At 51.1% G+C, this 21,387-nt stretch overlaps 1 protein-coding gene and 1 non-coding gene across 5 annotated transcripts; both read right to left on the reverse strand.

Moving 5' to 3' along the window:
- Positions 1-134: 134 nt before the first annotated feature.
- Positions 135-278, reverse strand: LOC134168773 (small nucleolar RNA SNORA16B/SNORA16A family). The gene has a single exon (XR_009966668.1). It is a non-coding gene; the product is annotated as a small nucleolar RNA SNORA16B/SNORA16A family (small nucleolar RNA).
- A 4,250-nt stretch (positions 279-4,528) lies between these two features.
- On the reverse strand, positions 4,529-19,453 carry TRNAU1AP (tRNA selenocysteine 1 associated protein 1). Of its 4 annotated transcripts, none has more exons than XM_062628771.1 (10): positions 19,312-19,448; positions 15,537-15,613; positions 15,327-15,424; positions 14,554-14,653; positions 13,256-13,308; positions 12,565-12,696; positions 10,061-10,180; positions 8,459-8,621; positions 7,527-7,560; positions 4,529-5,898 (listed from the first exon to the last, which is right to left on the reverse strand). In XM_062628771.1, exons 3-10 carry the CDS (start codon positions 15,410-15,412, stop codon positions 5,762-5,764), a joined length of 825 nt encoding a protein of 274 aa, XP_062484755.1. In that variant the 5' UTR covers positions 15,413-15,424; positions 15,537-15,613; positions 19,312-19,448; the 3' UTR covers positions 4,529-5,761. The 4 variants fall into 4 exon arrangements, 3 of the variants coding, with proteins under 3 accessions (XP_062484755.1, XP_062484756.1, XP_062484754.1); XM_062628772.1 differs by having other exon boundaries at positions 15,531-15,613; XR_009966656.1 differs by lacking the exon at positions 15,537-15,613 and adding an exon at positions 6,146-6,310 and having other exon boundaries at positions 5,762-5,898; positions 19,312-19,453.
- Between the last annotated feature and the right edge of the window lie 1,934 nt (positions 19,454-21,387).

Consider the following 21,387-nt stretch of genomic DNA (forward strand, 5'->3'; position numbering starts at 1 on the left):
TCACAGGGAGGAATTCCTTCCTAAGATCCCACCCCAGCCTCCCCTCTGGCAGGTTAAAGCCCTTCCCCTTGGCCTGTCCCTGTCCCTCCATCCCGTGTCCGAAGCCCCTCTCCCGCAGCCCCTCCGCCGGACGCCCCTGTGCCTTCCTGCCATGTTGCCGCTCGGTTACGTTGGCTCAAACGGAGCGGCGACCGTCGAGGAAAACCCTTCGCTCTCGGCTCCTTTTTGACTGCATCTGCCACAGCACCGAGACAGACGCAGCTTCGATAGGGCCGGCCCGGGCTCCCCCGCCCCGCCCCGCAGCCGCTTCCCCCGGCGGGGCCCTCAGCTCAGCCCGCTCCGGTCACTCACCCGCGGTGGCATCGTCCGCCCCTGCAACCGGGAGCGGAGCCCTCCGGCGGCCGCGCTGCCCTTCACAGCCCATGGGAGGGCCCCGAAGCACCGCGGGGAGCGCGGATGGCAGCCAATGAGGGAGGATGAGGACGGATGGCGACGGATGAAGGCGGATGGCGGCCGTCCCGCAGGCCCCGCCGCCACCGCAGCCGCCATCGCAGAGAGAGGCGGAAGTCACCTCGCGGTGGGCTTTTATAGCGCGGCAGCGCGGGGGCTGATTGGCCGCTGGGGCTGGGCCCCGCCGCAGAGCCTTATGGGAGTTGTAGTTCGTTCCGTCGCGGTACCCCCGCGCCCGCCCCAAGGGCTCAGGGCTCCCCTCTGCCCCCGCAGCAGCAGGGGATGGCCCAGCCCAAGAGCAAGGCTGGGTTTGATACGCGCCCCAGCCCACCTGAGCAGCCTCCAGGCTGGGAGGCACAAGGAATTCCCTCTCCTCCTCCCCACATGGGGTTGCTCTCCCCAAAGGGGATGGAAGCACCTATATTGTCCTACAGCAGACACGTTTTTCCTTCCTTCCTTCCTGAAGCTGGGGAGCACACCCGACCCTTGGGGAATGGAAGGAAAGTTCTTGGAAGCAAAAGCCTACCTGCCAAAGCAATCCTTCTGTTGGGCTCCTGGCTCATGATCCATCATCAATGGAAAGGATTACAACCAACTGGTTTGGAGCAACTGCTGGAATTCCTGCAGGTGCTGATGCCACAGCCTCCAGGAGAAATGGGGCTGAGAAGCCGGAGACTGCTTCCTGCCCCTGAGCCTGGGGAAAGAGCAGAAAGGATGAGGGGCAACAACAATTAGTTTTAAACCTGAGCAAAGGACACAGATGAAAACCATTCACAGCGCTCAGGAATCACCCTTGGAGCTGGTCACCCCCCCACAAACGTGCCAGGTTAGCAACCAAATCAACCTGGTCCTCATTTAAAGCACAAGCCTGGAAATGAGCCCCAGCCCGTGTGTGGTCAAGCTCTTCTAAAGACAGCCCTGGTCAAAGCTGGTCCCATCCTCCACCTCCTGCATGGATCCTGTGGCTGCTTTGCCAAGGCACGAGGCGTTCATTCCCTGAGTGTCCTGGATTCTCCTTGGCACTCGTGCAAAGGGAACCTCGAAATCTCCCTGTCAAATCCCAGGCCAGAAACTGGGAGATCGCTGTAGCAAAAGAAAGAAACCCTTCCCAAAAATCCAAGCCTTGGCAGACATCAAGTGTTTGGCAAGAGAATCTTCCAGCTGGGTGAACGCCCCAAACCTGTGATGCTCAATAGACCTCAACCCAGCATGAGATGGTGGATGGAGTTGCAAAGAGGAGCAGAGAAAATCCCATGCCTGCACTGGGGAGGCCCCGATGAAACCTCCTGGTCTGGCTGGGAGCCTCATGCCAGTCTCTTTGGTAGCATCCACAGGATGGGGAGCACTGGGAGATGCTCCTGCTCTATGGAAGAGGCTGCAATTCCCATCACCAGACAGGTGAGAGCAGACATCCCGCAGGAAAGTGCTCTGTGAGGAGCTAACCCTGAGGAAAAGCAAGGATGAATCAGTAATCCAAGCGGGTTGCTGTGCTCCCTAGGAATCCTGTGTGCCGCGGGGACAAGCCAAGCCCTTGCCATGAACAGCTCTATCACTTATCACCTTACCTGTGTTATCTACCATTGCTTTGAGCCTGGAAACGTTAGAGCAGAAGCACGGAATGAAATCCAGAAGCTGGTGCATCCAGAATGCTTCACAAGATGCAGAGAGCAAACCTGGGAGGCAGAGATTCCTCTCAGGTCTTGTTTAGCACAAGCTGGGCATGAGGAAAGCCAGTGTTGAGAAACTGAGTATGCAAAGATCAGAGCCAAGCATCCCTGCTCCTTGAGAAGGATTCAGAGAAATACCAAAGGGTGTTTGGTACTTCTTGATGTGCGGGATAGGAACCATCTCCTGAAACTGGCCCAAGCAACAGGAATTTTCTTACTCAGACACACATGGAAAACATCATCACTGATTCCTATCAGAGCTCTCAACCCACACACTGGGCTGCACTAGTGCAGAGCCACGTTAGCTAAAGGAATGCTTTCCTTCCTCATCCTACTGGTCAGCATTCCTCACAGGCCACCCCCACTGCTTATGTCAAGCTTGGAATTAAACACATGCAATGGCAACAGTCCACCCCACAGCCTTGCAGCTTCTGCTTTGGAAACCACCCCTGCTTCATGCCCAACAGGAACACCCACATCTTTCCAGCTCTGCACTTGGCCCAACATTTTTTAGTCTATGTAATTCCAACAGTAATCCCAGCAAACTGAGAGGAATCTAAATTGGATCATCACATCTTCATCAAGTAACGTAGGAAGTGTTCTTGTAATTACTAGTAAATGCTGCATGCTGAAAGGCAGAGTATTTCATCGTCTCCACTGCATGTTTTGATGCAATGTTCACAGAATCATAGAATCCCAGATGTGTTTGGTTTGGAAGGGACCCTAAAGCTCATCCAGCTCCAGCCCCCCACCTTCCACTAGAGCAGGTTGCTCCAAGTCCTATTCAACCTGGCCTTGAACACTGCCAGGGATGGGGCAGCCACAGCTTCTCCATGCATCCCATCTCAGTGTCCCACACCCTCACAGGGAAAAGCTTCTGCCTCAGATCTCATCACGGTCTCCCCTCTGTTACCTTTTTAAATGTAATTTTAGAGAATTTCATAAGCCCCCTGAGCTGTGATATCATCTGCTTTGGATTTCGTCTTTAGCACGTAAAGATAAAAGCAGGATTTACCTTACTACACGGAGTCCTTGTCTTTCATCTGGTGTTAGGCTAAATGGCAATTAATCAGAGCTTTTCCTGTAGCCATCCACGAGCAGCAGAATCCCACACTGTTTGACTTGGATTCCAAAGCACAAACTCTACAAACTGCAGGTGACGGGTTTGTAGCACCACATAGAAGTCTCTTCTGTGCTTCAGATGCTGCAATGACGGCCAGGAGCTGAAAATGAACATGAAGATGAGTAAGTGATCCACAGGAAACAGTGTGGAGAGATTAACAGCTCAACAGAACGTTGGCTGAGAGTCTCACAAACAACCCCCCAAAACTGGCTCCTGCATCAAGGGAACGTGGCCCAAAGCCTCACGTCAACCCTCGCTCCAAAAAGGAAATGCAGGAGCTATTTTCAGCTCTGCAGCAACAGTAAACAGGCGTCGGTGGGTATCCTCTGCTGGCCTCTGTACTCCCAAACTGTTCTTTCTACACCTAGGGAAGGGCCCGAGGGTCTGGCTATACACAGCTCTGCTGGAACGTGGGATGCCCCATCCCTAGCAGGGTTCAAGGTCAGTTCGGACGGGGCTTGGAGCAAGCTGCTCTAGCGGAAGGTGTCCCTGCCCATGGCAGGGGTTGGAGCTGGAGGAGCTTTAAGGTACAACCCAAACCACTCTATGGTTCTATGAAACTAGGGGATTATGATGGGTTGGACCAATCATGACCAGCTTTCCACCACAGAAACAACAGCAGAGAGCAAAATGATTTGCCACAGGGTCACTGTTCTGTGCTAACCTGCTCTGCTGTCCTTTAGAGACCAGCTTGGATGGAGATGGCTTATCTGGGCACCAGGGAATATTAGCCTTAGAAGCACAGCATAAACTTATACTGATAAAGGAAACATGGCTTCAGGTCAAATAATGAGGGCTGCACTATAAAAGCTAAAATCTGGATGGACAAAACAGACTTATGACGGTTGGGCACCAGGGTAGCACTGCTGCAGCACAGGAATGGAACGACCTGGAAAGCCGTTAACAGCAGAACATAAACCCCCTTTACATCACCTCTGAAATGCCCTTTTCAAGAAGAGGGGCATCCTCTGAGCTGAGCAGCTCCAGTCAGAAGAAACAAAGCACTCTGCTCTCCTCCATCTCTGAAAGGCTCCCAGCAAAGGCAGGGAACATTCATCTCCTTAAATTCAGAGCAACTGAAGGTTAGGACATGGGTAACAGCCCACAGCACAGTCAGATGCACAGCAGGAGGGAAGAATTCACAGCAGAAGAGGACACAGGGAGCCTGCAGTCATTCAGCACCTGTATCACATCACTGCTCCTCTCATAGCCACAGCACGTTCAACCACCGCAGTCAGTTTAGAGGAGCAGACTGACAAATACATCACAACTATGGACACAAAGGGGCAGCAGAGTTAGGCTTTATGAAAGTATTGAAATCTCGCGGCAAATCTCTGCCTCACCATGGGCAGGGAGGCAATGAACTGCTTTGCAGCAGCAATGTCAGTTACCAAACGATTTCTTGGATAGACATTTATTGCAGGTAGTTTTTGTTCCTAGTTCTCCAAGAGTTTAAGGCACAAAAGCCTGGAAAGGGCTTAGAACATGTACAGAAGTGCGATTATTTTTTGCTTTCACCTCTAATGCAACATAATCTTAGCTTAAATAATATTGCTTGTCCATCCAGCTTATACAACATCCAGTAAAAAACTGCTTTCCAGGGCAGCAACAATTTGTTGCACAATACAGCGTTTTTGACCCGTTTTTGCTGCAGGATCTTCAGTTTCACCAGGTTCACTCTGACAGGACAGTGGAAGGGAAATCTCATCATCTCAATGAGACCATTTTTCATCCACAATGAAACATGAGACACAAAATAAGGTTTAAAGAAGGTTGCTGGTAAACGTGTTTTAAACTGGTTGGCTGCTGGGGAATTGTTTCCTTATAGACAAGTGGAGAAGCAAGGCAAACGTGAGAGACATCACCCGATAGGAGGCATCGGTCTGGAGTAGTTTTACAACGCTCCTTTCTGTCTTTACTCTCCAAAAAGCTCTTCAGGTAGGTTAAGAACACTGAGCTCTACATGTGCTAGCTCAAAGAGAACATAAGCTTTCATCTACGTGGTTCTTCCCCATCCTCAAGTCACAGCAACCTTACCCGGTCACTGTGCAACACGTCAGTGGTATCCAGCAATGATTCCTTAAAAGAACCCATTCGTGGGAGTTGGATCAGAGAACTGAAGATGGTTAAATGGGCAGCAAAGCAGAAAGATGGGCAGGAACCAAATGCAAAGGGTGATTTTACTTAAAAGACCAACTTTTTTATTGGACGTTGGAGTAGAGTCTTTGCCCTGTGCCATCTCGCTGAGAGTTTATAAATTACAATTCCCAAATAAGAGTTCATTTCAAGACAAAAGGAATAAAACTGTTGCAGTTCTAACTTTCCCCATGAATAAAAGTTTACCATGATGCTCCTATGATACTCATTCCATACAGGGAAGGCCACAGTCCTCCTGTACTTCGAGTAACAGACCTGGGTGGAGAAAGGGCCACCCCTCACTACTGCAGGGTCCTGGTGCAGCACTAACAGTCTGGAGCACGCTGGCAGGCTTGTCACACAGACACAGTGCCTCAGCCTGAGGCTATAACACGGCTGGAATCTCTGAAGAGACACTGTCCAGAGGCTGCCAATGACAGTCCATCAAGGCATCATAGAGCTCTTCACTCTGTTCCATAAACTGCTTATTTGCTTCCTGGACGTCTAGCTGAGGCGCTGGATCTAAAGGAGGAAAGACAAATAGGTCACATACCAAAAGCTTTAGGAAGGAAAACCCACACCCCATGAACGTGTTAGTTTGAGTAAAACAAAGCTGGGGAGAGTCACAAAACACTCCCAGCACCTGCCCAACCGTGAGCCTGACCAGATCAGCCCTTTCTGCAACGCGTTAAGAAACCACACCATCCAAGTACGTCCCTCTTTGCAGTGGCGATGCCCCCATAGCAGAGTGAACGGAGAGGACGCGTACCTGCACCTCGCAGCCCAGGGTAGCCACTTAAACTGCCAAAGAAGGTGGGGAGCACTAAGGCACCGACTGCCAAGTGGCGGAGTGGAGGCACAGGCACGTGGTCCGTTCTGCTCCCTCCACTACGGGGTCAGAGTGGCTGCTGGGGATGGCTGGGGACCGTAGGTGCTGCAACAAGAGTCACCAGAGCTCGTCTGCCAAAGCCTCGGACATCTCAAAGCATTTCACAGTTAGTAACCCAAAGAGGGGCAGCAACACCCAGTGAATGACACGTGAACACGGCCCCGAGCTGACAGCTGTTTGCAAGAAATGTCTGTAAAGCATTTTGGAGCCGGATAGGAACGCAGAGGGCACGATCCTGCTGCTACTGCAGCATTTCCCAATCACTGACTCATCATCTTCCCCAAACCATTTGGAGGATGTAAAGCTCACCGAGCAACACCCACAGTCTGCAGCTCAGGTTATCAGAGCGGCACAATCACACAGGTTAGTGAGTGACTAGCACAGTGTGAAGCAACCAGCTGACTGGAGGAAAAACTACCAAGCACTCAGGAATAAAAGGCTTGTAAACACGTGTGGCGTTAGCTGCTTCGTGTCGTAACACATCGCAGCAGAGCACAGTCCAGAACTGATACACTGGTGATAGATTATTTCATTTTCCTCCAAATTTCAACTTGTTCATTTAACGGATGAGAAAAGACACCTCAGAGATAGTCCACCTTTAGAACTGGTGTGTTTCAGAGCAAGAAAACCCCTCCTGAAATGCTTTTAAAAGCCATTCAGGGCTTTCTCATTGATGTCGATACTGATACCTATGGATCCTGTAAAGGATCCAGCTGCTTTCTCCTGTCACCACATGAAGAATAAGATACACTACACAGTGCATATTCCACTCAAGACAGCCATGTGGAACTGATTATTTTATTGTATTAATAAATGAAAACTGCTGTACATTTATCCAAACCAATATGGTTTTGTGGCCCAATGACTGCTAAATGACCTGATCACTGTGCTAACTGACGTGATTTCTTTTTTAAGCTAAAACCACAGTGAAGTATCCTGGCTTCTAAATTCCAAGATTTTACAGGAAAATCAAATACCTCCATTGTTTTTTGTAGCATAACAGAAAGAAACACTTTAAAAAAGGATAAAGGTTTGAGTACTATGGCAGATTAAAATCTCAGTGCTGGGGGAGTTAGTTTCAGTCCTCACAGGGTTCAGACTAGGAGCAGCAACTGTAAAACAAGGACACAGATTTTCTCAGACCTCAGATTTACTCAAAGATGAAGATACATCATACAGTGAAATGAAGGGCCAAGCTGAGAAAGACTATCTCTAACCTGTGCAGAACAGACTACTTCAATATAGAATTTGAGAAACTTACCTTCCAATGCATCCTCACCAACTTCTTCATATGTCTGCAAGGCAAAATGAAACCCTTAGGACAGCAGAGATTTACCTTTTCTTTTACAGACATCACCTGCTGATCACTGCTGTCACATACTGACTTAGAGCTGACTGATGTCAACAGAATTCTTCACACATAAGCCCTGTATTCTACTCCCAACAGACTCCATGGGGGAGATCATAGAATCATAGAATAGAATCAGAGTGGTTTGAGTTGGAAGGGACCTTAACGCTCATCCAATGATGATGTCTAGTGGACGCCTTCAACTAGAGCAGCTTGCTCCAAGCCCCTGTGTCCAACCTGGCCTTGAGCACTGCCAGGGATGGGGCAGCCACAGCTTCTCTGGGCACCCTGTGCCAGCGCCTCAGCACCCTCACAGGGAGGAGCTTCTGCCTAAGAGCTCATCTCAGTCTCCCCTCGGGCAGGTTAAAGCCATTCCCCTTGGCCTGGCCCTACAGGCCCTTGTCCAAAGCCCCTCTCCAGCTTTCCTGCAGCCCCTTTAGGCACTGGAGCTGTTCTAGGGTCAACCTGTAAGGAGCCTTCTCTTCTCCAGGCTGAATCAGCCCACACTAAACTTCTGAGGCAGCAGTTTCTCTGCCTGTGATGTAGTAGGGTAGGTGTCCTCATTTGTTCTACCCTCTAAAACTGCCCATATCAAGAGAACCTTTCTACCATGACAACTCTATTAAGAGACCCTTTGTGTCCTCCAGACCTTTCTACTCTTCCAGTCCCAGCAATATCCCCCCCAAAAAGGCAACAGTACACACCAGGGTGTGCTAAACACTTTTCTTTTCTCATATTAAGACCCTGGAGCTTGATGATGAAATATACCCATTAGTGTTTTGTAAGCTATGGGGTGTTTCTGTGCTGACAGAGCACTGAAGAGTGAGTATGTCACACTGCCCTACCTGGATTGTGCTCTGGGTGTATCCATACTGGGGATAGCTGTAGCTGTAACTGCCCGTGTTCTGGTCATAGCCCCACTGCGCGTAGTAGCTGTGATATTGTTGGTAATACTGGTTATAGTTGTAGTTGTACATCTGGTTGTACTCCATGGCTTTCACACGATTACTTGAAAAAAAAAGAAAAAAAGCAGGAATTAAGTTGCCAAGAATGAACCAGGTAAAAAGCAATGAAAGAGCTTGAGATTTGTATCTATGGTGCACAGGCAAGGCTTAGTTTAACATGCAAATTCAGTCTTTAAAATAGATCCACTATTCACTGCAGCAGCATTTATCATTTGCATACATTTGCAGGAAGAAAGAAATGCTCTCAATTAATGCCCTTTCCCATATTCATCTTCATTAACTGCTTTCATTCTTTATGAGTTAACGTAGTATCACTTCCTGCCTTTGTGAAGGGAAGAGTTCAGGACTAGGAGCCTCAGTTTACAACAATCCTGAACCACGATCCAGATCCTTGGGTCCCTTTTTCCTTCTGATAAATAGGATGGACTGAAGTGCCCTGCAGCTTCCTGCCACCAGGTACTGAGTCTTGCTTTACAAGAAGAGTTAAAGACTGAGAGCCTTGCAAAAGGAATGGGGTTTTCTTTAGCAAGAACGGGCAAAACCCTCTTCCCTCTGCCACTGTTGTGCAGAAGCTTAAAGCAATGACTCCTTGACCCCAGGCTCTCTGAATCTGTGTTCATCAATGCACAGAGCTGGAAACGCCCATAAAGTAAAAAGGACTACAAATAACAAAAGAAATAAATACTTAATCTTAAACCCATTTAAAATAGCCTGTATGTTGCCTGAAACCCCCATTCCCTGCCATCAAGTGGCAGCTTTTCTCCAAGGACTTAGGAATCCCACCAGATTATTGAGATGGGAAAGTAATGAGATGACAGATCTTGTTTGAAAATGGAAGTATGTCACACATCAAGCTATGTCTAATGATGAAATTAGCGAGAAGTAGGAGGAGGGAAACGGCAGCAATCTTCTCACCACGATACACCCCCTTTTTCTCTTCCTCATCCCCCCAAGACTTCTGAGGTGCCTGAAAACCTAAATGTTATTCAAATAGGGAGCAATTACTATGATTCGTATTACCCTAGTGCTACGAGCCCCAAGTCAGAGCAGGATCTCATTGTATCAGGTTCTGAACAAACACAGAAAACAAAGTTAATCTCTGCCCCAAAAGACTTACATGTAGTAGACATTATCACAGAATTAGCAAGGTCATTGAGCTTTGCTACCCAGAAATCAAGAAGCAGATGTAGACAATTGCAATTTAACACAAAGGAACATTATACTTTAAAAAATGGTCAGATTTAAATATAGTGTGTGTGTATTTAATAATGTATACAATTCAAAACAGTGTTAAATGCTTAACTCTCGAGCTAACATTAGAATTCTTTGGGAATCCTGGGCATTCTGATACTCTAGCTAATTGTTCCCTGGGTATTCCTTCACTTTGGGATGGAAACATCCAGGAATTGTAGCCAAAGCACTAGAAGACATTGGTTTCACTTCACAGTGCTCTAGTGAACCCCTGCCTGCTCTTATACTCACGCTTTTGGTATAGCCACACTCAAGCGTACAGGTTTGGAGCCCAAGCCCACGGCTCCTTGACACTCGGTCAGGGCTCTTTTCTGTTCCAGCTCATCCGTAAACTTCACAAACCCGTAACCTCTGCAGAGATATAGAACAGCTCCAATGAAATAACAGCAAAAGAAGCCACTTAAAAACAGGTATTTACAGGGAAGGCAAAATAGGTGTTGAAGAACACAGCAAAAGGAATGCTTTCACTAGGGCTGTCCCTGCTTTTAGTGGAGACCTTAGAGCAGCTCCCACTGCCTAAAGGGGCTACAAGAAGCCTGGAGAGGGGCTTTGGACAAGGGATATAGGGACAGAGCAAGGAGAATGTCTTTAACCTGCCAGTGAGGCTGAGATGAGCTCTTCCCTGTGAGGGTGCAGAGGCACTGGCACAGGGGGCTGTAGCAGTGGATTCTGAGGAATTGGAAATAAGCTGACACAAGCCGTGTTGAAATGCATGAACAGTAGCAAAGCCTCAGATCTGCACCAGGAGGATACAGATAATCTACATGGTTGCAAGTCAGCACAGGATTGACATAACAGAGGCACTGCTTATAGCTAAAACTGTCCCACTGTGAAGGAGAGCATCACTTGTGTGTAGGGTTGACTAAGACTTTCTAATCAAGTCCTTTTTGCAACAGGAAAACACTCAAATAGGCTTTTATTACTCTGAACAATGGCACAACCCCACTGGTGTTCTCAAGAGTGGACCTGAAAACAAGCTCTTAACACCAAGTTGCTAAAGCCTGCTCTGACAGCACAACTGGAACAGGGCTAGCACCCAGCCAGCAAGCCCTGGACTGCAGCAATCCTGCACTGTGGTGCTGGCAGCTCTGCACAACAGCCAATATGAATTCCCCTCCAACCCCAAAGGTCCTTTGCGTGGGCTTCTGCTGCTGTAGTGAGTCAGAAGCAATACAACAGCACCCAAGAGGGCAGCGCCAGGATCCCAGCATGGGCTGGGCTGCCTCCTGCAGCAGAAAGATCAAAGACATAGGTGTGGGAGGGAAAGAGGAATCCATCTGGGTGAAGGAAGGAGGCTGGGAGGGTAAGGGCTTGTCTACCTGGGGAAAAGCACGGGCTGTAAGCAAGGGTGTACATTTAGAGCACATTATCTCTTCTGTGGGAACTCTGCAACACCACGTAACATGCTCTTTTGAAAGTGGCATCGCGTACACATCATGTACTGCTCATAATAGGTCCCCACTGGCAGCTAGTACAGAGCTGTCCCTGCCCCATGATGGGCATGAACTCCTGCAGCCTTTTGGATGGGACCAGGAGTAAGTGAAAGCAGGAAGACTGGCAATTCCAAACCAGAGATGGGACAGACAAAGGGTGGGATGTAGCGCATAGGAACAGATGCTGGGTGCAGCAAGGGAGAGAGTTCTTTGCACACCAGTAGCTAAACCAGGTTTTAGTACAGAAGAAAACCCACCAAGAAAGCATTTCTTTGTGGCCAGGACGTTCTGTCCTATCCCTGCAGTTAAGAGAAGCCCCCCAGGCTGCACCCTCATCAGAAAGCAGAGGCCAGCACAGTTCTAAGGCATCAGGCTCTTCTCTTGCCTCAACAAGTGGTGCTGGGGAAAAGATGCTTTGAAGCTTTCCCGATCTACCACTAGGCACGTCCACAAGCCCCAGGTTCCTCTCTCAGACCACACCAACACTTGCAGTTGCCTCAGCTTTGAGTAACTGCACAAGTCACAACAAAGCCCCTGGCAGCAACACCCTGGTGCTGCTAGGGGAGATAGCCTCGCTCTTCCCAGCAATAGGACTTTAAGTCCCTGCTCCTTCCCCACTTCCAGAGCTGCCACAGATTCCCCTTCCCTGTGGCCTGCACTTACCAACATTTCCCAAAGCCCAACTGTTGGCTCTTTTGTAGGCAGAGACTGAAACAAAACAAGAACCACTGGGTTTACACCTCTGAGGAGGACGTGCTCGGAGCCCATCCAGTGCTGGTCTCAGGTGAGGTGGCAGTAACAGCATGATACTGAGCAGCCAGAGAGTGACTGAGCAGCTCTGCAAGAGGTTCAGGTTGAACATGAAGGACCTCATTACTAAGGATGTTGCACACCTCTGGAACAGGCTGCTCAGAGGTTGTATCATCCCCATCCAGGGAGGTTTTCCAGGCTGCACAATTCCTTGCTGACCTGACTGAAAGGTGGCAGCCATCCTGCTCCGAGTGGGAGGTCAGACCACAGACCTCCAGAGATTCCTTCAAACCAACATGGCTAAGACTGAACCTTATGTGAGAAAGAGGAGAGATCCTGAGCATGTTCTGTAACATGCTGCCAACACACAAAGGGCATCACACTGAGTGACAGGATGCTGTGGGGACTGTCTGAACCCAAGCACACTGTAACTGAACATCCAAGAATGTTGTGTTCTAAGCTTATAGAACTATGCTTTTTCCCTTAATGCACTGTATTTTTCCTGTTGCTGCATGTGAAGTGAAAGAGAAGAATGACTAAAAGATGACTTACTTGGATACTCCTGCCTGGTCCAAAACGACTTTGCCACCTCTACATGAGGGATAAACTTTAACAAAAAATTCATATAACATGCCATCATCCACGTCAGGAGTCAGGTCTCCCACAAAAAGGGAATATTCTGGACTAAAGAAACCAAGAGAAAACTCCTTAAGCACAATGACACAAACCAAAGAGGCATGCTGAGTGACAGCTAACAGCCTGAACTGCAGAGAGAAGTGATATTAAAAGAGCATCTAATGGATAATTCAAAGTGTTACCAGCTAAGCTGCTTCAGTGACTTAGAATTGTTATTGACATTGTGTTTCAAGTCAATTCAAGCAGCACAACCCATCTATTCACTACTGCTTGCTACTGAAAGATAATGTCAGGGTATCCAACAGGGCAAGAAACATTAAGGTCTCATTAATAATTTGCTATTTCCAACGTACTGATCTTAAATGATAATACACAAATGAGATACTTCGGTGCTACAGAGTTTAAACACTTCAAAGACACTCCTGACCCATCTGCTGTGCCACACAGAAAGCAAAGCATAAACCCAACAGGCAGGGTAGGTTACCCATCCTCTGCTAAAGACTGGCACTGAGGAACTTGTAGGTTTGTGTGTTTTGAATACCCTTTGCAAGGCAAATGATACAGAGGCATTAATCAGCAAACTTGATATTAAATACTGAACATTTACCTGTTATCAGGCTGTTTCCCATACGTTGCATAATTCAGTTTAAATCGCTTTGCCTGAAACAAGGCAGAAATGAATCCATGCATTCAGATGTTCTGTGTGAAGCCACACAATTAGGAAACAACACAATACACTGATTCTGGCTGCCTGCATTGGCTCGCTGACATCTGTAGCTCCCAACACGTGCTACATACATCATCCCTCTACACACCACCATGTTTGGAATTAAACTGTGGCTACTCCTGAAACTAAACTTCAGTGATTGTCTTACTCCTTGCAGGAGCTGCTCTCTTTGTGTCTCTGGTGACTAAGAAAGCATTGAGGAAGATTAACTTCCTTTAATCATGGGCTCTGATTTGAGTATTAAACAGGGCAGGTGAAACAAATCCCTCCAGGCTTCTCATCTACCCCTTCTGACGGGGCCGCCGTCCTCTCAGGAAGCTGACCAAAAGGCTCAACCTGAACTTCCCACTTTCCTGCTCAGGGTATTAATTACACTGAAAGAGGTATCATAAATTTACTTGACTACCTCCCAGTGTAATTGAGGCGGTTCTAGAGCTGCTTTAGGAAGCAGTCATCCCAGCTCCTGCAGCCAACACCTGTGGGTACAACGGGCAGCTGTGTCAGCCATCCCATTTTAATCTACTCCATGTTGAAGTCAACAGCCTAAAATTAGCCTCGGTGACTGTTCTCCCTCCTAACTACCTTTTACATATCCAAGACGTTTGTTACATGCTGCAGTTACACAACGGCCTAGCTCCTTCTGCACTGTAAATAGTTTGGAGTAACTTTTGCTTGCTAAGGGTCAGGAATAATACAAGGCTTAAAAGTCACATTTCTCTTGCAAATCCAAGCTTCTCACAACTCAGGATGAACTCCCAAGTTCATCTGGTACATATGTAAGAACTTACACACTGAGATAAATTAAGATGGAGCTACAACTGGAGAGAGACTGTGGAGGACTGTGGAAAGGATACTCAATCTATTTTTAACTTGTTCTTTCGCATTAGTACAACTGTGGTAAGAGCAAAAAGGTTCAAAAAGACAAGAAGACAGAAAACCTCACACCACACCAGATCTATACCTGGATTTTATCCCATTCACACATAAATGAGTGGGTTTTCCAACACTTTTCTGCATAAGAACTTTTGCAGTTTTATGCTCATCACTTTAACTAGAAAGAAAAGGAGAACCCCAGTTTGCTAACTATTGAATTCGTCTGTAACCATTCCAAATACAGCTCTGGTGCTATCTATTCCTTCCTAGTCATGGCTCTCAACTGCCTGACTCCAGTTACTCACCGGTGTAGCCCCAGGAAGCGGTTTTCCATTGATTTTGTGTAAACATTTCTCTGCAGTAGCTAGATCTGCAAACTCTACAAAGCAATAGCCTGCTGGAATTCTGAACACAGGACACAGGAGAGAGAAAGAGTTCACATTTAAAACACATTTCACATAACCAGGAGGGAGTTTGCTATAGTCGCAATACTTGGGACCATTTCTGTTTCAAAAGATAGACAGCAGCTCCCGAAAAGAAGCCAGCAAAGGAATCTTGATCTCAAGTCAAGGTAGCCCCTACTTACCAGTAAGTCATGTCAAATAGTTTGGCTCACAATTAGCTTAGTTTCTGCTCTCGTTCACTAGAAGTTTTCCCACCCAATTGTCCCAACCAGTTGGAAACTGAAATGACAACATCTACAAGAACAGAGAAGGCAGAATTCCCACCTCTGCCAGCACCACACACTAGTGCCACGATGAACGCCAGGCCAGCACTGAAGCTTTCAGCCCAGTTACAGGCAGTGTAACTCCAAGAGAGCCTGTCTGGCACTGTACACCTCTCTGAACAAGTGCTGAAGTGCTGCAGCACGAGGGCTCAACCTTGGCTTGCTGATGGTCAAAGAGCCAGCAACTGGTCTCTCCACTGCTACCACCATGCACCCAGATTGGTGGCAGCCCCGGTGAAAAGCTCAATGTGACAATCACCCTAATGCTGACAGGACCACAGTGACACCACACAGAGGGCAAATGGCTCACTCCATTGGTAGAACAAACTGAGAACAAGCATAAACAGTTACCCTGTCAACCTGTTTCGAATGATTTTTACGCTCAGTACGAGCTCTCCCATGGTGGCAAAGGCTCTTGAAACAAAGTTTTCATCCATATATGGCTCCAGCTATAAAAGCAAGAGAGGAAAAATTAGGCTCAGGCATCGACAAACAGGAGAATTTTTGTGTCAATGTCCCCCTAAGCAGTTAAAACATTATTGAGAAGGATTTTACCCTTACACTTCAAAAAGAAGACTCATTTAAGAGGGTCGATGCCACTCAAAACCAGCAGGCATGCATGAACCAGGCTCAACAGTCTGCAAAGTGGAACCCAAGAGACAGCATGAATTTCAGAGAACAGGGAGCTTTCACAGAAGGACAAAAGCCACTCAGAAAACATACAGCAACAAACTGAGCGTTCAGGACATGGAGGAGGGGACAAGGAGGTGGCAAGGCTCCTTCTGTGTGCACACCGAGGTTGGGCCAGCATTGTTGGGGTGCTATGAGGAACGGGTGGCATGTGGCAGGTAACAGTCCCCATGGAGCTGGGCAGGGGGTTGCCGAGCTTTGTCTACCTCCCAGGACACGAGATACGCAGGGCAGGACTCAAGAGGGGGAACCTATAACTGGGTGCATTGACCGTGTGTTTGTCATGGGTGACAGGGTGGCAGGGGGGGTGTCAGAGGGTGTGTGAAGGGCAGTGAGTGCACACGCTGGAGAGGAGGTGTCTGTACGGTGTCAGTGTCCGAAGAGCATGAAACAGTGCTGCAACTTGGAGCAAATGTATGAGGAAGGCCAGGATGGATGGAGCTTGGAGCAACATGGTCCAGTGGAAGGTGTCCCTGCCCATGGCACTGGATGAGCTTTAAGGTCCCTTCCAACCCAAACCAGGCTGAGATTCTATGAAGGGACTGAGGGAAAAGGATGCCTCTCTGTAACAGAAAGTGCTGAGGGAGCTAACTGAAATGAAGGTTCTGTGCAGGGGACATCCTGATGGAGAGCACTGCACACATCTGTACATTTATACACCTCTACGTATCTCTACACCTGTGTGAGTCAGACAGATGGCCTCGTGGGAGCTGACAGCCCTCGAGCACGTTGGTGTCTGCCAGGTACCCGGTGCATGTGACAGAATGCAGAGGCTTGTGCAGTACCCACACTGCACCCACCAGGATGTGCAAAAGGTGGCAGCTGCCCTGTGGAAGTGGGAGTGTAAAGCAGAAGTGACTCTGCTACGTGTGCCAGAAGCAGGAAGCAGCACTACTCTGTCCAGATGTGCAGTGCAGAGGGTGATCCTGTGTGCTGTGTTCACAGGAAAGCCAGACTCATAAAGGCAACAGGTAACTCCTGCTAGCTGTGTCTGTGTATGTTACAAAGAGCCACAGGCTGCTCGTGAGAGTGGTAACTGGAGAAGATGGCTTAATGGTGGAGAGGTGGTGGATAACCCTTTGTCTGAGTAACAGAGAAACAGCAAACTCCATGGAGTCTGCTTGCACAAGCAGCAGGCAGTGAAAGACTCCCTGATGCATCAGTGTGTGTGTGCAACACACGCAGTGTGTGAGTGCGTATGAGAGGAGCACCCAGCAGGATCCTCAGCGACCCCTCACACATGTGAGGGGGACTGAGGAAGCCTACAGGGTACTCGTGTGTGCAGGCAGGCCCAGGCAACGTGCTGCTGTGGGTCTGTGAGGAGGAAGGTGTGTGTGCAGGTAACAGGCAACACGGAAACAAGCTGGTGTAACTGCACACGCTGGTGTAACTGCACACACCTGGCTCTGAGTACGTGTGTGCAGCAAGTGGCAGGCAGCAAGGACACCACGATACCCTGGTGGGACTGTGAATATGACAGTGTGAAAGTCATAGACACAGGCAGTGCGGGCACTAGAGTACGATGTGAGCACATGCAGACAAGAGTGCGGTGGGTGCTATGCGCCAGGGGTGAGTACACATACTTTCATACATGTATAGATGTGTTTCATACTCATACATGTATGAAAGTGTGTGTGCACAGTGCAAAGGGGAAGGGACACAGGCACAGGAGTATGAGGGTGTGTGGAGTGTGAGTGAAGGGCGGACAAGGGACACTGTGTGGTGTGTGTCACTGTGAGCGTACATGGGAGCAGGCAGGGAGAGAAGCATCTGTGAGTGTGAGCGTGCTGCAGGTGCACAAGCAGGGAGGAATGAGGGAGCTGCTGTGTGTGTCAGTGCTCACGAGTGTGTGTGCGTGCAGAAGACTGTAAATCCTTCCAAGTGTGTGAGTGCACCCACAGTGAGCGGGGTGTAGTGAGGGATACTCTTGGGTAGGCACATCCAAGCATGTGAGTGCCTGCAAGTGTGCGCACAAGCGTGCAACCTGAGCAGCACAAGCACGTGTAAGCGGTGTTAGTGGTGTAAGTGGTAGCCTCAGTGTCTGACTATGAGCATGCAAGTGCCTACAAGCACACAAGCAGTGTATAAACCCTGCACACATGCAAGCGCACAGGCATGTGAGGGTGTAAGTGCCTAACACAGCACCAGCAAAGAGTGAGCGCACATTAGTGTGCACCAGCATGAGCACAGGCAGCCAGGACACTGGTGTAAGTGCCACGGGTGCGACTAGGGTCATTTGGGGTGTGTGTGTGTGTGTCTGACTGTGTCTGTGGGTGTGTAACTGCTCACCAGTGTGCTGGGCTGGGGTCAGAGCCTCCGACTGGGTGTGAGCCTGTGAGCCTGCCAGCGTGCACAGGAGAGGGTCGGTCACTCCAGGAGCTTAGGGGGGTGTCAGTGCGGGAGGGTATCAGTCAGTCAGTGCGAGGGTGGCAGTCCATCGGTCAGTGTGCGGGTGTCAGTCAGCATGCGGGTGCCAGCCGGTCAGTGTGTGGGTGCCAGCTGGTCAGTGTGCGGGTGTCGGTCAGTGTGCGGGTGTCAGTGTGCGGGTGCCAGGCGGTCAGTGTGCGGGGGTCAGTGTGCGGGTATCAGTGTGTAGGTGCCAGCCAGTCAATGTACGGGGGTCAATGTGCAGGTGTCAATGTGCGGGTATCAGTGTGCGGTTATCAGCCGGTCAGTGTGCGGGTGTCAGTGTGCAGGTGCCAGCCGGTCAATGTGCGGGTGTCAGTGCGCGGTTATCAGCTGGTCAGTGTGCGGGTGTCAGTGCGCGGGGTCAATGTGCGGGTATCAGCCGGTCAATGTGCGGGTGTCAGGGTGCGGGTGTCAGTGTGCAGGTGCCAGGCGGTCAGTGTGCGGGTGTCAGTGCGCGGGTGTCAGTGCGCGGGGTCAATGTGCGGGTATCAGCCGGTCAATGTGCGGGTGTCAGGGTGCGGGCATTAGTGTGCAGGTGCCAGGCGGTCAGTGTGCGGGGCTCAGTGTGCGGGTGTCAGTGCGCGGGGTCAATGTGTGAGTGTCAGCCGGTCAGTGTGCAGGTATCAGTGTGCGGGTGTCAGTGTGCGGGTGTCAGTGCGCGGGGTCAGTGTGCGGGTGTCAGGGTGCGGGTGCCAGGCGGTCAGTGTGCGGGGCTCAATGTGCGGGTGTCAGGGTGCGGGTGTCAGCCGGTCAGGGTGCGGGTATCAGTGTGCGGGGTCAATGTGCGGGTGTCAGGGTGCGGGTGTCAGTGTGCGGGTGTCAGTGCGCGGGGTCAATGTGCGGGTGTCAGCCGGTCAGTGTGCGGGTGCCAGTGTGCGGGTGCCAGCCGGTCAGCGTGCGGGTGTCAGTGCGCGGGGTCAGTGTGTGGGTGTCAGTGCGCGGGTGTCAGTGCGCGGGGTCAGTGTGTGGGTGTCAGGGTGCGGGTGTCAGGGTGCGGGTGTCAGTGCGCGGGGTAAGTGTGCGGGTGTCAGGGTGCGGGTGTCAGGGTGCGGGTATCAGGGTGCGGGTATCAGCCGGTCAGTGTGCGGGTGTCAGTGTTTGGGTGCCCGCCGCTCAGCGCACGCCAACCCCGCTCTCCCCGGTGCCGCGGCCGCTGCTCTCCCTCCTCCCTCCGGCCAGGCCGCCCCCGCTGCCCGCCGCACAAAGCCCCCCGCGCGGCTCCCGGCCGGACACTCACGTCCCCCATCCACAGGCTGGCGGCCATGCTGCTCCCGCAAGGCCCCGCGCCGGCTCCAGCGGCGCCGCGACTCCCCGCGCCCGGCCCCGCCGCCCGCCTCACGCCGAGCCCGCGGCCCGCCCCGCCGCCTCCCGCGGGCGGAGAGAGCGGCGCCCCCGCCGCCAAGGGGCAGCCCGCGCTGCGGCAGCGCCCCCTGCCGGCAGGAGGAGCGCAGGCGGGGGGGGGAGATGGAGGCGGCTGTGAGGGGAGGGAAGGAGGGGTTTGGGCTGCGGGTGCTCGGGGGGGCTGAGGTGAGAGACGGGCTTGGCAGGAAGGGAGCGGGGTGAAGGGGCTGAAGGGAGGAGGAGGAAGGGGCCGAGGGGCAGTGGCGGGTCAAGGCTGGGGCAGGAGCACTGAGGCACAGGGAATGCCCACCCGTTCCAGGGCCTGCGTGTGGATGGGGACACAGGGCCCAGCTCCGGGGTCTGCACGGGCCGAGGGTCCCTTCTCTTTCTGTCAGACACAGCGAGCTTCCAGCCCCCTCTGACGGGTCCTTTGCGTCCCCCAGAGCTTCACGTGTGAAATACAAACCCCAAATTTCCTCATTCAAGATCCCCGTGTTTCGGGAGACGGGGGTTGGATCCGTGTTAGCACTTGGAGCTGCCAGCCCAGGCCCCCACGCACCACGGCGCTGCCTTAAAACACATCATGAGGCTTTGAAATGAAGAGAAGAATTCATTATTCGGCGTAGTAGCACACAGGCTGTGCCATGCACTGGGTAAGGAGGCTGGGAGCTCCCTGTGTCCCAAACGGGTGTAGTAAAAGCGTGATGTTGCCAGTGTTGTGGTGTTCTAAAGGCGCTTTGGGCATCTGTATGCTCAGCAGTAGGGACAGGCCAAGGGGAATGGCTTTAACCTGCCCGAGACTGAGCTGAGCTCTTAGGCAGAAGCTCTTCCCTGTGAGGGTGCTGAGGCGCTGGCACAGGGTGCCCAGAGAAGCTGTGGCTGCCCCATCCCTGGCAGTGCTCAAGGCCAGGTTGGACACAGGGGCTTGGAGCAAGCTGCTCTAGTGGAAGGGGTCCCTGCCCGTGGCAGGGGTTGGAGCTGGATGAGCTTTAAGGTCCCTTCAACACAAACCAGGCTGGGGTTCTATGAGGACACTTGTTGGCAGGGGGCTGAAGGCTCAGTGGGGTTCACGAGGGTGAGGTCTGCGAGAAGCCATAATCCCAGCTCCCCTCCACCCAAAGGGGCAGAAGCTGTGAGGCAGATCCCAGCCAAACGGGGCTGCCCTGCCTCTGAGGTTGGAGCACTGCCCACTTTGTGGGGCTCAGCCCAGCACATGGGGCTGGATTGGGTCTGGTGTAATCCTCCCTTTTATCCTTCTTGCTCCCCAGGCCTTCCAACAGCAAGGGTGGAAGCTCCTGAAGCAGAGGAGACCACTATGATAGAGCAGAGACGAATTGGCCCAGGGCACCCTCATGAACTGGTTGGTATTTGGTGTGCATGGGAGCTGTGCTTGGTGAGCCCTGGGTTCTCTTCGGGAAGGCAGGCATGGGGCAGAGCTGGCTGTGGTTGCGCAGTCACTGCGGCACCCATAAACCCCGGGGACATCCATAAATCCCTGGTGAAAGGGACACTCCGAACCCCCCGGGCTGTTTGTGCCTCCGTGGTCGCCGGGGTCTGGGAGCCGAGTGCTGCTGCTGCGTGCAGCCCGTCAGAGGGCAGCACAGGGCCGCCGGTTGTTGGCTGGGGGTGTTTCGGTGGTGGAATTTGGCATCGGGACCGTTAGAGTGCGATGAGAGCAGCAGCCGATCCTCTCAAACAGCTTCTGAAGGGATGTGTGAATCCTGCCTGGAGCAGCCTCATCCCAGTGACTAACGTGTGGAAGCGAGCTGGAATAGAAGGAAAAATCCCTCACTCTGCTCTTCCCTGGGGATGGAAAGTGAACATTGATCCTTACTGCATTGCTACAGGAGACTGAGAATCCTTCATCTTCACACTGGGCAGGGTTTGCACCTCTCTCTTCATGCTCAGGTTGTTTCCTCAAGCTCTTCCCTACAACACTGAAGGATCTGGCGTGAAACCCAGGCAGGCAGCA

This window comes from Pezoporus occidentalis, unplaced genomic scaffold, assembly GCF_034315485.1.
Source record: "Pezoporus occidentalis ecotype Australia unplaced genomic scaffold, CSIRO_AGI_Poc_V1 ctg323, whole genome shotgun sequence".
NCBI classification, from domain to species: Eukaryota; Metazoa; Chordata; class Aves; order Psittaciformes; family Psittacidae; genus Pezoporus; species Pezoporus occidentalis.

What these genes read in the sequence shown, in the direction of transcription:
- TRNAU1AP (XM_062628770.1), bottom strand. Translation starts at nt 19,338, where the DNA reads ATGGCCGCCAGCCTGTGGATGGGGGAC. An exon ending in GGGAAACAGCCTGATAACAG is followed by an intron (nt 12,697 to 13,255) that starts GTAAATGTTCAG and finishes TGGTTTCTTTAG; the next exon opens with TCCAGAATATTCCCTTTTTG. An exon ending in ACACCCAGAGCACAATCCAG is followed by an intron (nt 7,561 to 8,458) that starts GTAGGGCAGTGT and finishes TTTGCCTTGCAG; the next exon opens with ACATATGAAGAAGTTGGTGA.